Source organism: Haemaphysalis longicornis, unplaced genomic scaffold, assembly GCF_048455015.1.
Source record: "Haemaphysalis longicornis isolate Haplotype H1 unplaced genomic scaffold, Haemaphysalis longicornis Haplotype H1 scaffold_9, whole genome shotgun sequence".
Taxonomy (NCBI): domain Eukaryota; kingdom Metazoa; phylum Arthropoda; class Arachnida; order Ixodida; family Ixodidae; genus Haemaphysalis; species Haemaphysalis longicornis.
Genome location: NW_027526460.1, coordinates 34,046,589 through 34,064,533, shown reverse-complemented (window position 1 = coordinate 34,064,533; position 17,945 = coordinate 34,046,589). Strand labels below are relative to the sequence as shown.

The 17,945-nt window shown below is 50.1% G+C and overlaps 1 protein-coding gene across 4 annotated transcripts in view; it reads right to left on the bottom strand.

The window, feature by feature from the left end:
- Positions 1–536: 536 nt before the first annotated feature.
- The window catches only part of LOC144152740 (uncharacterized), a 203,813-nt gene continuing 186,404 nt past the window's right edge, over positions 537–17,945 (bottom strand). For all 4 annotated transcript variants that reach the window (XM_077684156.1, XM_077684160.1, XM_077684159.1 and 1 more), the window contains 2 exons: positions 8,669–8,754; positions 537–6,535 (listed from right to left, as the gene is read on the bottom strand). In XM_077684156.1, the coding sequence (XP_077540282.1) occupies positions 5,264–6,523 (1,260 nt within the window). In that variant the 5' untranslated portion in view covers positions 6,524–6,535; positions 8,669–8,754 and the 3' untranslated portion in view covers positions 537–5,263. The remainder of the gene's footprint in view (positions 6,536–8,668; positions 8,755–17,945) is intronic.

Sequence of the window (17,945 nt, the reverse complement as noted above, 5' to 3'; positions counted from 1 at the left end):
GTTACGTAGGCATCAGAAAAATACGGGGGGGGATTTGGCCAATGTGAATGAATGAATGAAATTGTGTGAACGAGCGAGCTTCTTGATTTCAAAAAAAAAAAAAGCTGAAAATTCCACAGAGAAACATTGACGAAAGTCTGAAAGTTTGTCCATGCTCGCCAGGCAATCTGTTTCTGAAAGGTAAGAAGACACCAAGCCAGGCACGGTCGGTATTACTACCCGCTTCGTTCGTACAGCAGAATAACTTTTAAGTTAAAATAAAAACAACGGCAGCGGACTCTTCAGTATGCAGACCACAATTAATGTTGACATTAAAGTTCAAAGTGCCAAAGTGATGCCTGGACTGCGAGGCTCCCCACAGCGGAGGTCTGTAGGGCTAACCATGCACAACTTTGGTTCATTAACATCATCTATATGATCTTCTGATCTTATAGTTTGTTTCCATTGCGCTCATAAGTGCAACACCATAGCCAGTGAGCCACTGCAGGTCAGGTGGCCAGGTATTGCAGCAGTGGAGTGACACACACACTCGAAAATCCATGGCTGCAACACGCTTTATTATGCACGCTCCGTTGAACATGTACAGCAACGAGTCCGCTGGAAGGGGGCATGGGGAATTCTGTCGTCGCAGGCAGAGGAGTTGCGCGAAGCGTACCGTTTTCATCGTCATCATCACATGGCAATCGTGGAATGTGTTTAGCATGTTGGTTAAAGCGAAGTGACCTGTACAAATGAGATTATATTAACTCTTGCACGTAACGAGGGTACGAAAAGAAACGGGCTTGGGGACCAACACACACATATGTATATATACATGTATAAAACAGGAAGCAGTAGAGTGGAAGGATGCAAGAGGAAGGAGCATGCGTGTAATCGAATGGGCGGATAGTGAGAATGTTTGCCTTCGCCCTTGGTGGAAGGAGAAACAAAAGTCTTGCACAATCTTGACGCCCCAGAGCATACAGCCTGCAACAAATGAAACGCGAACGTGAAAGTTGCAATATTTTTTTGGTTGTGGTAGAGTGCCATTCGGGTACATTTAGAAAGCGCAATACGAATATGAGTTGCTTCTATTTTAAAGCCCTTGTTGTAGATTCTCCTAATTATGCTCTATTTGTGCAACCCAATTTCACTATGTATTTCATTTCACATCGGACGTAACATCCAGATGAACAGCAAGGTGATCACAACCAAGATGAATAAAGCATTCTGCATTCACTGTATTTTGCTTCAATCATGCTGGATACAAAAGGTCACAAAATATGTGCAGGTTATAAACACGCGGCAGTGAAAAAATACGTTTCTGAGAAACTTCTTTTAAGTGTATATCGGTATGTATCGAATGCAGAATATTTTGGCTCAGTGGGAACGTACTCCTTTAATTTTCACTGACAGAATCTCGATTTCCATTTTAGGGGTTACAAGAGCTTGTTATGTACCTTAGGTGTTGGCACTTGGCAGTTAGAATATTTTTTGTCCTTAGTTTCCAGTTTTGTAAAAAAAAAAGGAAAAAAAAAAAAAAACTTCTGAGGTACCATTTCATATCACAAAACGATGCACTCTGTTTTCAAGATCCACAAAGTGCTGTCACCGTACGGCACACGCATTCGACGGCAAGGGCGTGAGGTTTAACAGTGCAAAAACAACGGCAATCAGTGAGGACAGAACAGGGGTAACTGCTTACGTCTAGCGAAAAGCAAGTGGCAAGGACAAGTGTACTTGAAACGGAGTGCCTATAGCATTGAAACTGGTGATAGGGACTTGGCCGCTAGAAGTTGCTAGTCAACGATTTCCTATTCCACTACAGCTGAGCAAATAGTAGAGTACAACCGTTAGGTTTGTTCGCATGGACGTCAAAAGATGGTTACGGTCTACCGCTGAGAATCTAAGGACGTCTAATCTCTCCGCAAAGAAGAACTGCTCTTGAGATTACTAGCCAGTGAACGAAAAGAGATAACATCGTCCTGCCGTTGTCCACTCGATCACTGCACTGATCCACAAACACAGTGTGGACCTCTATGGCATCAGGTAGCGCCTCAGCACTGGTAATGTCTCACCACTGACAGGAAAGAATGGTTGGCAAACTCGTGTCGCTTGAGGGTAATTTTTGAGCGACGTTGGAGGCTTCGACGATATGAGCGAACAAGTATTTCAGTGTTGCCACTTCTGCACTTCAGAGTGTTGGGTTTCCGGGTGGTCTGACCTTCAGTAAATCAGCTTTTGGCAGAAGTAAATTGCAAGCTTTGCTGATGAGGATGATGCATCATCATCATCATCATAATCAGAAAAGTGGTTTGCACTCGACCCTTCTCACCCCTCTCGTTTCCTTTAAAGTCAGGGTGGTATTGATGCTTGTTCATCTGATCGCATCAGTAGATGCCGAACTTCATTTCGCGTCTGGTAAATTGCACTGTTTCAGGAATAAAGGGAGTTTGTCCCCGTTTAACTAGAGGAACAATCGGACAACGCGACAGTGACGACACTGCAGTGCTAAGCTGCCTACACTTCAAGCAAGTGCTACAGTGGGTATTACAGGGTGATATCTATAGCACTACGCACGCCTACACACTATGTCAACAAACCACGGGGCTTTCGTCAGGTGTATTTTCATTAAGGTGTTCTGAAAAAAAAAAAAGGGGGGGGGGGGGGGTTGGTGGGAGAAAGGGGAAAACCAAGGAGACTTGCTGTTGGCTTATCAGAAGAAGCAACAAGAATGTATCAATGTCAGCGCTTCCCTGTCGCGCAAAAACAGTTACTCCCCAAAGAAATATACCTAACGAAAACAGGCCAACGTGGCCCAAGAGATTGGGGTGCATCTATTCAATTCTAATTTTTGGCTTTGAAAAACCTTTTTCTCCAACAGGCAATGCCTAAGGCGGGCAACATCTCTACCCAGACATGTGGATGTGTGACTCAACATACAATTTTCTTGACCCTAAAAGCGTTCCACTTCTTGGGGAGAATCGCACACAATGCACAATACAATGTAGTATGTGGGACCATCTTAGCAGTTGAGAGGGGAAAAAATAACGTGATCTGCTTTGCTTTACACTTCTGAATGTTTTTGCGCAAGGCATTGCTTCAAACTGCAACAAGTAGTTTGTGAACAGAAACAAGCATACAGGTGTGACATCACTGCATAGCCATAACCGTAGCCATGCAGCTCGTCATACGGAAATGAGAAAGACACTGAGGAACCTAGTAAGCTTGTTCAGTTCGCTTAAAAATAAAGCATGTAAATGTGTGAAAAACCACTTTCCCACCATTGCAACAGAGCTGACTGCAAGCAACTTTTAAATACATCTGCTGGGAGGGTCCAGTTTGGGATGCAAAATAGAAAAAGAAGAAGAGGAGGGAGAGGGGGAAGGGAAGGGGGGGTGAAAAAAAATGGTCGCGGCGCAAGCAAAGCCAAAGCATGCAACTACAGCAAGCTCCAGGCAGGGGCTGGAGGTACCTAGTTGAGGAGACTTTGCGGGGGGGAAAAAAAGCGCGATAATCTCGACAGTCGCTGCGTACGACTTCTCATCCCGTATTCTACATGGCTGACGGGTAGAGGTGCGCGTGGCGCGTCGAGACCTGGGTTGAAGGGAAAAGCGCACAGAGCTGTGGAGAATGGCTACTTAAAGAGCGAGGTGCATAACAGCCCATAAAGAACGTTCTGGTCTGCAGACTTTGTCTAACAACAAACAAAGTTCTTGCTGTGAGCGATTTTCTGCTGTACTTGGAAGCTTGGCCAAAGCTCTAAATTTGAATTTGTATCCTAATACGTCCCGTGACCAGTTTTTCTTGCTTTCGAATAGCATCTTGGCAGGCGAGTGGATTTTCAACAAGTCAAAACAAAACTTATAGCTTATTTTACTACGCAGTTTTTTGGTGCAAAACAAAGGTATGTCCACAGTTAATTTTCAGACAACTGTGCGCTCCCATTTTAACATGTAGGACAACCCAGAAAAATAAAAAATGGAAGCAGTGTAGGGAATCGCATGGCCACTTGACAGAATGAACACTACACACGAGGAATCCGTGAGGAAGCACGGATTAGAGTAGATTAGAATAGGACCGAAAAGCAGGTGTAGGATAGGAATAGAATTCCAGAGATAATGTACAAAATACAAGCAGAGCACTACAGCAATTTCGAGTGTACAAAGAAGCATAAATAAATGAATCCCAAAATAATCACTACTTGGGGAAAGAAAGAAAAGCAGGGGGGGGGGGGGGAGGAAAGGTGGAATACACGACCTTGTACTCAACTTAAAAACAATGGAATAAAGAAAGTAAAAGGAATTGTGGTACACAAGTGGCACACCTCCGAAATGACTAGAAGAACAAATCACACATGAAGGCATTCAAAACAATCCTGGTGGTGCCAGAAGCAGAATACATATGCCACACACACACAGACAAAAAAGGGGGGGGGAGGGGGATTCATGCAAGTAAATACACCATGAGTCAGGAAAGCAGAGGTGCGGCTTCGTCTGCATTTGCACAAACAGCAGCAGTTCAACCTATATGAAAAACAACAATAATGAAAACAGCCATCTGATAAAAATCTCTCCTGGCTGAACCATTGCTGGGAAATCGCACCCCTGTTACCATACTCGAATGAACTCGGCTCTGTGCAATGACAGGGAAAATGGAGATGCCTTACATAGGTGTGTGGGGACAAAAAAAGGGAAACCAGTAGGCACGCTATGTACAGACTCGGTATAAGCAACGTGTGGCAATCCTGACTACAGTAGAGCCCACAAGCTCGAGGCGGGTGCTGCTTCTTTATCTCAGTCAGATGGCATTGAAAGTGGAAACAATCGAACTTTGAAAACACGTGCCTCAGGGCGTAAGCCGCAACAGGACAAAAGCCGCCATGTCGCAAGGGTCTTTCATTTGATGTAACCGGCGGCGCTGGACACCAAGATGCCATGTCTCAATAGGGCTCAAAGCTAATCCACTTTAATCCACAGGCTGTCAATTGCTCAGCGCTTTCCGCTCAAAGGCTGCAGCCTTGAACGGGAATCTGTTGAATTTAGAAACTCGCCTCGGTATATTTGGACAGCTTTAAGGTTGAATAGGGTGTGTTCGCGTTTCGCGGCACTCTTCGAAGGACACTGCCCAAGCAGCGTTTCTGTTTGGGAAGGTGCCGTTGGAATAGATGAAAGGCACCAGCTCCGCTAACAGCGAGGAAAGGCTGGTTACATCAGACAAGTCGTTCGTATGTACAGCGGCCGAGTCTCAGACGTGTCCGGCCTACTACGTGCAGAACGGGGCGTCAATGCTGATGGTGTAGCTGCCCCTCGTGCGACGCCGCCTGGCCCGAACCGTGAACGGCTGTGCGCTGCTCGAGGTCCGAGCGCAGCCCCTGCAGCGTGTGAAGCAGCATGAGCCGGCGGAACTGCATCAGCTCACGATGGAGCCGAATCCGCTGCTCACGCGACGCCTGCTCCTCGACCCGCGCCTCGTGCATCTTCTGCTGCACGACCATCCTCTGGGCGCGCAGCCGCCTCACTTTGTCAGCGAGCGTCTCGGCCGCCGAGTGGAGTTGCGCGCTCCCGCTGCTGCTGCACTCAGACAGGGGCGTCGTGGTGCAGCTGCCCGGGTCGCAGGCCGAGTCGGTCTGCGGGCTGGCCGCTTTCACCACCGTCACCACGTCGCTGCTGTCCTCCGACTGGAGGAAGTCCTCTGAGTACGCCTCGTCGTCGTCCTCGCTACTCGTGCTGCTGTCGTCGTCACTGATGCGGGTCCCCACCAGGGCCCGGCGCGCGCCGCACGCGTCGCGCCGCTGCAGCCGCGCCGACTCGGGCCTCCGCGGCGTGGCGGCGGCCGCGGCGCGCAGGTACCCGTCGCTGGCGCTGGAGCCGATCAGCGGCGAGGGCCGCCGGTCCAGCGTCGACGAGGTGCGCGGCCGGAGGGGCGAGGCCCCGCACAGCAGCGACTCGCCGGCGAGGCGCGCGGGCGGCGGCAGGGAGCCCAGCGAGGCCCAGTGTCCCCCGCGCCAGGGCGGCTCGTGCAGCAGCAGCGCCATGTCTCCCGGCTCGGAGCCCTCGGAGCCCGTGGAGGAGCGCGAGCCGGCCCAGCCGGAGTCGGCCGAGCTGCTCCCGCAGGGGCTCCGCGGCGACGGGATCCACGGGTTGGTCTTGATGCGACTCCGCTGCCGAGGCGAGCTGGCGTCCGCCGGCGACACGGGAGCCTGGTCCAGGAAGCTGGTGCGGATGTGCGCCACAGGGAGCTTGGACAGGTTGCCGGTCCGCGGCTGGAGCGACGCCGTCGCCGCCGCCGCGGCGCTCGTCGCCACCGCCGTGCTGCTGGCGCGAGACTCGGCGCGACTCGGACTTCCGCGGCGCTGCCAGACTTGTTCCCTGTCGGCGGCGTCCCGGAGCCTCGATGCCGGAGTCGTGGGGAGCGGGGAGGCGCGCACGGGCGTCTCCGGAGAGAAGCCGCAGCGAGGCGACCCCTGCTCCTTGGTGGGCGTCTTCTTGGCCTTCTTGCGCGAGCGGCCAATGTGCACCTCGACCCAGCGAATCAGCTTCATGGCGCCTTCTCCCTGCGAGTGGAGATTGCATATCGCATCACTATCTCCGGACGCTAGCCCGCTACAACAAAGTTAGACGGCTCCTTTGACGTGCTTCCGATGTGATTGAATGGTTAAAATGGCGGGTAAGTGATGCCCTTTCTTGAACGCGGCTAACTTCCGGACGTTAACGAGGCTGAAGATTGATAAAGTTATGGGGCCGTTTGTAGACCGTCTTTCGCCGCTCCCTGCAGCTCGAAATAGCATCCTGTGAGAATCAGTCGCCACAAGACATATTGGACCAAGTCGCTGCATCAAGGAGCGAGCGCTACAGCTCGACAATAATGACTGTGCCAAGTCTTGACGCCTTCTTCTCTACGTGTCTGTGTGGCGCGCATTACCTTCGCGTTTCACTCTTTTTTTTAGGCCGCAGGATATCTGCGCCTTGCTGCTTCGCTGCAGTGCGCGACTCTTGAAGTCCTTTGGCGGCGCCACAGTCGGAAGTGACCTCACATTATGTCACGACGGTATGTTTTAAAGTATGGCGCCATATCATGCTATGGCGTCACGCGTGTCTATGCTCTTCAAGGACATGTTGAGTTCGAGTTTTAAACCGTCTTGAACAACTTCGAAATGGCTTTGGATGGTTTTACAGTGGCCTTGAAACGGCCTTGCCACGTGCCCTTTACAACAAAGGCTTCTTGAAGCTTGTCTGACATAATTGCTCCAAGCCGTTCCACTCAATGTGAAAGTTGTCGGAAGTGTTAGAGCGAAGTGATTCGCCATAATGGGCTGCAGCGCCGTTATCCGCTCACTGCTGCCACCCCATACATTTAAAATTATTTCTCGCCTTAGCAGTGCTCGCTCGCCCCCTGCCTGAAACTACGCCAGCGGGAGTTCTGTTTTTTTTTTTTTTTTGTGCTTGCTTTAGTTTCGTATGCTGGAGCTGTTTTGCGTCATTTCGAACGCGTAATTTGTTTCTTGCGCGGCTAGAGTCTTTCTGCGGCATTTCGAATGCGCCATATTTTCTTGCGCGGCTGGAGCCTTTCTGCGGCATTTCGAACGCGCCATTTTGTTCTTGCGCGGCGGCTTTTTTCGCCTACTATCGTAAAAACCAAACCAACGAGCGTTCCTAACTAAATGAACGGTTATATACACAGATTATATACACTGCCGGTTATATACACAGATTTTGTCTGAAATGTACCTGCACACTTTTCTTTGCGCTAAACGACGGAGAGATGTATGACAAGCGCCAGCGGTTCACGAGGTTCGAACGGTTATGACTAATTAATCAGCGCTGTTTCCGAAGCCTCAGTGGCCTGCAGCGTGACCCCCTGACGACGGTATTGATTGATTGTGGGGTTTAACGCGCCGACGCAACGGAGGCGATGAGGCGCGCCGTATTGGAGGGCTCCGGATTAATTTTGACCACCTGGGGATCTTTAACGTGCGCCGAAATCTCGTACACACGGGCGTTTTTGCTTTTCGCCTCCATCAGAAAAGCGGCCGCCGCGGCCGGGAATCGAACCCGCGACCTCGTGCTCAGCAGCGCAACGCCTTAGCTACTAAGCCACCGCGGCGGGTCCCCTGACGACGGTACAGGATGCTCTACTTGGGTCCGTTATCTTGCTGCGCCGCCTGATTCCGGCAGTAGCATCGACCGTTAGCGAGCTACGACGGCAAAATGAGCTCATAAAGTGCTCTGCACTTAAAATAACTAAAGCTGGACACAGCAATACATTTACTTTATTTCTTGTCATGATGCGTCCTAGCAAATGAAAAACAGCACACCCCCGACTTTTTTTTAAAATGAAAGTGCCCATAACCGCTCGCTTGCACTTCGTTATACACATCTGCCCCTCACATATTACCCTGACATGGGGAGACATGCACTTCATCTGACAAACAGCGGTCCCTGCACGCAGTCAAAGCGCCCGAGGCTACAACTCCGTCCGCGAACATAGCAATATTTGTCTTGTGCATGACTTTAAAAAATAAAATGGCGCAAACTAGACGAAATACGAGAATAGAGTTACACAGAACGGTTCTCCCGTGTACTTTCATTCTCATCTTTCGTCCAGCTTGCGGTATTTTGTTTCCTAAATCCGCAAGTGAAGCCTCGAATGTCTGTTTACTGTGCTTATGGCAGATAGTTGAACTCACCTTCAGAAGAGTGGAAACAGGAAAACGGCAACTGCCAAGTGTTTTCCCGAGTCAGCCGTCATGCCTACTCCATCAGACGAAGTCCACTGCGTGAGACAAAGAAAACGACACTTTCTCAATTTCTGCATTGCTGCACCACCAATGAACGCTATCAAAGATGAAGGTGAAAGGCAAAAACGCTAGTGTGTCGAGACGTCGGCGCACGTTAAAAGCCAGGCGGTCTAAATGAATCCAGAGCCCTCCAGTTCGGCACACATCATACCCCAGGGGTAGCTTCGGCTCGTCCAGTCATTCAAAAAAGAACTCTATAAGCCTAAAGAAGACTTATTGGACAATCTCAGCAGCAGACGTATGAGCGCCATTCTCGCACTTGACGTCAAAAGTGCACTTGACAACGGCACCCATCAAGCCGTACTTCAAGAGTACATGCAATGTACACCCACCAAGAGTACACCCATTCCAGAGTACACCCATTTAAGAGCACACCCATCAAGAGTACATGCAATCCTCCACCTACTGCGGAGAGAAAACATATCTTTACGTGCGCGACTCTCTCACCGACCGCACGCCCACGTACGATTGGCCGTCACCAAACCCCACCAAAAGGCACCCCCCAAGGTTCTGTCATTTCTTCGCTGCTTTTCAACTTGGCAATGCGAGGGCTACCGCTACTCCTGAACAATATAACAGAAATAAACCATGGTCTGTACGCAGACGACATCCGTATATGGACGCGTACAAGCTCGGGTGAACAAGGCGCACTCCAAACAGCGATAAGCACCACGCAAGAATATACCTCGGGCTCGCGGGATTTCCTGTGCCCCTGACAAATCTGTTCAAAAAACGCAGCAAAGGTCACCGCCCTCATTCCCGACTTTGAACTCTCAGTCAATGGTAACTCCGTACCCTTGGTTAATACCCTACGGATTCTCGGCTTAACCTCACAGGGAGACGGAGCAGGCCTTGCAACCCTCCAAAAACTACAAGAAACAGTACTTCAAGTCACCCATCTCATTCGCCGCGTAAGCAACAGACGCCACAGTCTCAAAGAGCAGGACCTTATACGCTTGAACCAAGCCCTAATCATCAGTAGGATTACATACGGCACTCCATACCTTAAGTCTCAAGAATAGCGAGCGCGACAGGCTGAATATCCTTATTCGGAAGGCCTACAAGCTTGCATTTGGCTTACCCCCGGCAACTTCTACCGACAAGCAAATGAATCTAGGTCTGCACAACACCTGGGTGGAACTCGCTAAAGCCCACGAGATCAGCCAGCTCGAAAGACTCAAACTCACCAAAAGGGGTCGCCATACGCTACGTCGCCTTGGCTACGATTTACAGGAGACCTCATTTAGTAAACAGCGCATCCCCCTTGTCCTACGCCAACTTATTACCGTTGCTCCCATCTCTAGAATTATGCATCCCGTATTCAATACGTACCGAAGAACAGCCCATCACCCTCAGAAAACCCTACGGAGACAAGAAACCCGCGGTCCGCCACACAGATGCTGCCCGGTACCTCAAAAATCTGCGCATGCCATCAGCGTTGTCAACAACCATGGTACAGAACTCACATCGGCCACAATCGCAATCCTGGACACAGAGACTGCAGAGGAAATCGCCATCGCCCTCGCTGCCACCACGGGCTCAGATTAATATCACTGTCATCTCAGACTCCAAAACCACCTGTCGCAATTACCAACTAAGTCGTGTTTCTGCTCAAGCCATTCGCACCCTGAACACACTGCAAACTTTCCCGAACTGCACATATCTGGACCCCAGGCCGCGCATCCCTCGAGGAGAATGAAGCGGCCCACGGCGCTGCCAGCGAGCATACGTTCCGGGACTTCCCCTCGTTCGCAGACCCATCGATGACCACCAGCGACGACATTCCAAGAAACTACACGCATGTCCTCGCCCGCTACCGACTGCATCTCCGCACTTACACCCCACAACACCCCAAAATGGCCAGAGAGGACGCCATTACCCTCAGACAGCTGCAAACTCAACACCTACCCCACGTAACACTACTCCATGCCATCTATCCAACAATGCACAAATTGACTTGCCAACACTGCCCCACACCCAACATTCTCTACCGTGTGGTGTGGGAGTTCCGACAATAACCATCACCACTTCCCCTACCAAGCCCCACCCTGGAGCTGTGGGAGGACCAGCTGACCAATTCTCACGCCCTCAAGACAAGCAGCGACTGGACAGGGCCCGCCGTGCAGCCACTGACCAAGGCTTCCTGGACTAAGGAGGCCTCCCAGAAAGGAACTCACACAGTTCAATAAATGCTTACTTCTCACCCTACACTATGAACCACTAAAGTGGAAACTAAGCACTCATGCTGCTTGTTGTTTCATGGGAATTCAGAAGGTACAATTTAAACCGTGAGTGGACAGTGAACCCGACACGTTGCGAGCTCTACTGCAATGCCAATGCCAGCATAGCCATCTCACTTATCCAGCTCACTTATCCATCACATTTTCACTGCATTCGTAAAGCTGGACGCAGCGTTCGGTAAAGGATAACTGTCCAAATCAATGAAAACTTGCAATATCTGAAGAGTACCCATGAACGCCTTCACCGCCTCGCCGCAAATTCTAAAGAAAAACGAAAAAAAAAAACCCATCAAGGATTGGTGAGAAGCATGCCAGCTAAATCTTTACACGTACAGACAGACAGAGAGAGAAAGAGAGAGAGAAGGGAAAACGGGGGAGGCGGACGACGCGAAAGAAACTACTCGCGCGTAAAGCGCAAGCGACCATCGCGTCCTGCCGCCGGCACCCAACGTGTTGCCAAACCAGCCGGCATGGCCAGGGTCGATCGTTCAAACATCAAGCGCCGACACACCACAAGCCCATCTAAAAAGCAAATGATAAACGGGACAAACAGCCGGAGGAGGTCCTGAAATATCTAAAAAAAAAAAATAAAGGAGAGAGAAGCCCTCAAATTTTGCAGCGTCTGTCCCTCAATCTTCGCTCCAGAGCCTTCATGTTTATTTTTTGTCCCTTCAGCAACCTCGCGTCCGTCGTTTTGTCTTGGTGCCGCCCGTACTGTCCACGTACCAAGGCGACGCTACCTCAGTCCCGTGCAGCATCTTCCCCTTCAACATCCTCAAAAGTGCGGCTACTGTGGGCAGCGCAGCAACAGCGGCGCGGTGGGAGGATTACGGCGCGTCAGCAGCTTATTTCACGATTCAACGCTCCCCGCGCCGCCTGATGTATTACATGTATATGGAGCAGGCGGCCCGCAGGGACGACGACTGGCCCCGCGACGACTCCCGGGTTCCCCCCTCCGCGACAGCGTCCGTCCGAGAGATATATCGCTGGCGCGTTCCTGTGTACGTCTTCTGTGTCGGCGGCATCTGAGAGAGGCGGCAGAAGCTGTACACATCCCATGCATATGGTAACAGCATCATCGGGAGGGACGCGGCGCTATCAGACCCACTGAGCTCTCTTTGCCGTTACAGCTTCGCGTCATACCGCCACCTCTGCACAGAAACGGCACCTCGGCGATTCCTGATGCTGGAAGTCTTGGTTAGCTTGTCTCGTATAGGTTGTATTCACTGGCGAGGCACGCATGCAGGTAACCACGTGAGTGCGCCGTCACTGGTTACGTTGATCTCCGCGGGATGGTGGTGCTTGTCCGTGTTGGACGTTTCTACCCCACCGAAGGCAAAGTAATGCCTCGATTCCAACGTGAGTGCGATTAATAACATCTCTGTCGACACCACCGTTGAGAATCGGGTTGAAACTGAGCATACGACGTACGCCGGTGTTTTTTTTTTTTTTTGCGATGTGCGGCCGCAATGGTACAAGCCATGTCTGTGGCGCTTCGGCCATGTCTGTGGTCGTTTCCAGTGTTGCCAAGCGAAGAAGTTGACAACTAAACTTTTCAGTGGATACCATCTATAGAACGGTATGTAATGTCCACGTGTATGTTTTCGTAAAAGGTTCGCGTGGTATCTTCAACCACCCCTCTCTTTTTTTTACTCCCTTCAAATACTGCGACTTAATCGACAAATTTATCGAGAGTAACGAACTGCATTATCACTACTTCTGGAATGGGGAGGTTTGGTGCCTATTTTAGGTCGCGTTAAACAAGAAATGCCGCGTGTAGTGGCATTTAATACCCTCGAAGCAAGCCAACGCATTGCAGCCCCTCCGTTTTACAAATGAGGGCATAGCAGAAGCTACTTGCGGTTATAACTCATATGCACAGCTGACTCTTGGATGAAAATTTACATCTGCCCTTTAAAACTATGTGGAAATCGACGAAACTGGGTCCAGTGCATAAACCCAGCGTCGCAAAACGTCACCGCGTTTAACAAACTTTTGATCAAACAGACGGCAATACGAAAACAATCATCAGCAGCAGCAACAGTAGCAGCAACAGCAGCCTACTCAGGTCCACTGCGACGGCCTCTCCCATTGGCCTCAAACTGCTCCTGTCCTGCGCTGCTCGGGTCCACAGTTTACCCCCGAATTTCCTTATTTCATCTGGCGAGCGGATTAATGGCCTTCCCCTTCTTCTAGGCCCATCTCTTGGTATCCACTCTGTTACCCTAATTGACCATTGTCGGTTCGTCTCCCTTCATGACCAGCCCAAGTCAATTTCTTTTTCTTTATTTCAACAATGAAATCTTCTACTCCAGTTTGTTCTTTGATCCAGGTAGCTCGCTTCTTGTCCCTGAGTGTTATTCCGAACAATATTAATTCCATGGCCCGCTAAGCCGACCTAAGTTTGCTTTCTGGTGGTTTAGTAAGAAGTTTCAGCTCCATTTGTCATCACCGGCAGTAGACACTGGTTGTAGATTTTTCTTTTGAGTGCAGGTAGCTTACTTTTCATTATTTGGGAGTGCTTGCCGAGTGCTCTCCAACCCAAACTTATTCTGCGCCAGATTTCTCTCTCGTGGCTGGGGTCAGCACTAACCGCCTGTCCGAGGTAGTTGTGTATACTTTTACTTCTTCTAGCCTTTCGTTTTTTAAGCTGAAGCGGACGTTTTTGGCATGCTTGTTCCGGAAACGATACGAAAGCAAAGACAGCTGTATATACGAATATCGGAATGGACTTGAACATAGAATGTTTTTATACATCGAAAAATACACCGAATAGCCACACAACGACCGCGTTGTGCGCACAGATGTACGCACAGTCGAAGACCCGAGACGTTAAAATGCCTACGACTTCTATCCGGACGGTTTAAGGCGGCCAATCGATTGGGCCCGATACGCCTTCGTCCGAGATCCCGCACAACGATCTTAAGCACCCGTTGCTTGGTAAGCATCTTCGGGCTTCGTGCTTACAACAGCAAGCGCGAAGAACTACGTTGCGTAGCAGTGCAACATGCGAGGCTTCTAACGCAACTTCCCGGAAAAGTGAGCGAAGATACTCTTTAATAATAATAAAAAAGGGCTCTATAATGCGCGCACCAAAGTCGAAGGCCGCACATCTGCCGCTCTTAAAGTACGCAAAATCAGCGCTGGCGTCGAAATAAAGGACCCGAGTCCGCTATTCCTTATAAGAAACGGTGCAGCTCATGGGCCTACAATTGATCGTTATACCCCTGAGACACTTTGAACAGGTCAGATACCTCGGAAAACTCTGAAGCCGCCGCAGCCGACTTCAGTTATTTCGTTGACCGGTGCAACGGCGACGTCTCGCTCCATACGCGTGAACACATCGTTTCCTTAATTTTTGCTTCGTCTCTATCAATACGGACGCCAGATGTAACGGGATAACTTCTGGTTTCACGTAAAGCTAAATAAGAAAAGGCTGCTCGATGTCTGAGGCGCAGACAGGGCAAGCGTTTGCGCGCGGACTTGAGATCAGGCGCTTCACTGCAACACACGTGCGCGCCTGCGATTAAAACGAAATCCCGAAAGCGAAAAGCGATTCGCCCATTCATGGACAATTGCAGCCGGGCCGACGCGATATTCTCGGCAAACTAAAACAAGACATGGGCGTTACAGGCCCCGGGATGCACGTATGCAAATAACATATCCGAACTGCCACGGCGCTTAGAAAGATGTGCGCCGAAAAGGCGGCTATACGCAGCCAGGTTTGGCAAGCTTTCGAAAGTACCCCGCGACTGCCGCAAGCGCTTTCATTAATTCGGCGCCGCAGTTTAAAATTTATGCCCCCGGGTGACCTTTCGCTGCTCTCCGGCTAAATCGGGCTCGGTAGCGAATTCACCATCGCGGATCGAATCTAACGAGCCCCTGAGCGCGATGCCGAAGCGAAAGTCGACACGCAGGCGAAGCACTTTTCTCCTCAGGAGCGAATAGCGACTTTGAACTTTTTTTCTTATCTTGCTCCCAGGCAGCTTACAAATGGGTAAACCGACGAGGAAGGGGAAGAAAGGCGTGATGGTCAGAATCGAAAGCGTTCGGCTAACATTTTCACCTCGCTCGTTTCGAAGTGAGAATTCAAGGCGGCGCGGCTAACGCGAGAAACATGTAAAGTAACGCGAGTAACAGCAGGAGTGAGAATCGCTAATTGTGAAATTACCGTATTTACAGGATTACAACGCGCCTCCGATTGTAACGCGCGCACGGGTAAGTTTTCGTAGGAAAATTCCAAAGAAAAATTATTTGACGCCGATTCTACCGCGAAGGTGTAAATGACTTAACACCAAGTACCCGGAATAAGACATTTTATTTGACGGGCGCAACTGTAGCACCTAAAATTCCTCGCGCATCATAAAATTGCTTATCCACCTCCTGCTGGCATTAAAATTTGCGTGGGCAACGTTAAAAGTGTTCAGCCCTGCTTTGTTTTCGTCAATCGCGCACTCGTGTCTCCGAAACGCCTAACGACGTGCATAATGCTGCTCGGTTTCCCTCACTGTCGACAAGTAAAATTACCTTGAGCTTAGTATATATATATATACTCCAAAACTTGGAGGAGTATACTCCTCCAATACTTGGAGGAGTATATATATACTCCTCCAAAAATCAAACGTATTCCAATCCGTAAACATCACGTGTATATATATATATATATATATATAGATATATTTCTGCTATTCTGCTATTAGCCGGATTGTAAGGCGCGCCAATTATTCGAAGCTACTTTTAGCAAAAAAAAAAAGTGCGCGTTAGAATCGTGCAAATACGGGTACCTATCCGTGCTAGGAGGCGGAACTGAAAACTTTGTCCGTTGTGAAACAAACGACACCTCCGGAGCCTTCGCTGTGTGACTAGATTTTGAATATCGCCGACACCAAACAGGACAGAAGTGGAGCATACCGGCATACAAGAGTAGTAAAAAAAAGAAAAAGAAATGAAAGAGGGAAATGAGTCTGGGGAAAGAAAGAACGAAAGGAGGAGAGAAAGACAGAATAAATAAATAAATAAATAAATAAATAAATAAATAAATAAATAAATAACAGGCGATTACGATACTTCGGCGCAATATTTGGGCGAATGCAATGTTTGGTCTCAGCAGCAGTGCGCTGATGCAGCACTCACTCGTGGGTCCTCTCGACGGCAGCTATGGTGAGCCTCTGCGGCGGGGCGGCGCGAAGTGCGTCTCAGGAAGGGACCGCGAACGGCGTCTTATGCGAACGCACATCATAGTCACGCGCACGGCCCCCTCACGTTTTCGCCCCAGCGTCGCGCCGTCGAGCGCCTCGTGCGGGCACAGCATACTGCTTGCCATGATTTGAAGCGCAACAAAAAAAACACGGTCGAAGAAACAGAGTAGACGAGACCCTCCTCTCCCCCACCGCACACTTTTGGAGGCGGCGCTGGCTCGCACCGCCACGGCGAACCACCCTCCCCTCCCTCCTCCTTTGCTTTCTTTCATCGTTCGCTTTTTTTTTTTCACTTGTCGGTCCAGGCCATCGTTCCCTCGGTCACGCCGACAACCGGCTCCGCCCACAGACGGCTGCCAAAGTGCTGCGCCCTAATAAAAAAAGACCATTTGCCTGAGAAAGTCGGCAAGCGCGTCAAATGTTTATAACGGCCATCAAACGGTTGATTTGTGCACAGACTGGAGCGACTGAGCAAACATCAAAAAAAAAAAAAGGAAGAAGAGCGAGAAAGAAAGAAGAAAGAAAGTGCATTGCATTTGCTTTACACAGAATTTAACAAACGCACCGCTTCCTTCCCTTTTCCTGCATGTGCACAGTACTTTCACAAGGAGCGCGGTATCGCAAATAGGATAGTTATGTCCATATACAAGGCACCTGGATTGTCACAACGCACGTATAAGTAACCTCAACGTCGTCTCGCAGGCACGCGATGGTGGCATACATACAAAGGCCTCACAAGGCACACCACACCGGCAATAAAATTTCCGACAGGCTTTGCGAACCACGCGACACACACGCACACGCACAAAAGCGCTCACTGTGTGGCCCACCGCTCAACCGGGCGCATTTATAGGCCGCAAACACGGGCCCGCCATGTAGCCGCTGATTGCTCATCAAGGCTACAGCAGCGCCGCGCGCTGATCCGGGATGCGGCGGAAGAGGCTGCGTGGCGGCGCAAACACGCAAGCCATCGTGACTCGCGTGCAGTCTAAGCCCGGACGTCCCCTCGTTTCCCCCCAATTTCTTCTTAATACACGATGCGGTGTCAGTATGGCGCCCCAGCGAAACAGATCCGCGGGGCTTTCTCCGAGAGGAAAGTATCCTCCTTATGGCGAGCGGGCCGTCAGGAAATGGCCGTGCCCAGTGCATGATCCCGTTGGATGCGGCGTTGAATGGCCGCGCGGAAGCCCATAAGGGCCCGACCGAGCGGAGGACGCTATTCCGAGGTTGAAAGGCGGAGCGATCTCCCACTATAAGTGGGTCGCCGTGGGCGGGGAGATTGGGACGATCTATATTTTTTTTCTTTCTTATGCTGGCAACCTAGTGTCCTGGCATGCATTTCTTTTTTCAATTTGTTTGTGTTAGTGCGTAAAGTGCACATATAATGTGCGCAAATGAAGCGCAACAGACGCTGCCAAGACATGTCCACGCTGTGTGTCAAGCTCCGGAGTGTGTCCACCACTGAATGTCACGCAAAGGTTCGAGAGAAAGCCGTCGTTTACATCGGTTGGCGTAATTTTTTGTCTGTTTGGTTGTTTTATTCTTTTTTAGATGCAATGCAAATGATTTCGCACAGGATTGGTCCTTGAGTAAATTCGTTCACATCTGTCGCTGAATCTTTACGCGAGGTACTCTGTTTTTACACTGTGCTGTGTGCTTTCCTACGTCTGCTAGTGTTTGCGTCGTTGTAAGCTCGCTCGCTCGTTTCACCCGTTTTCCTCCGTCTTT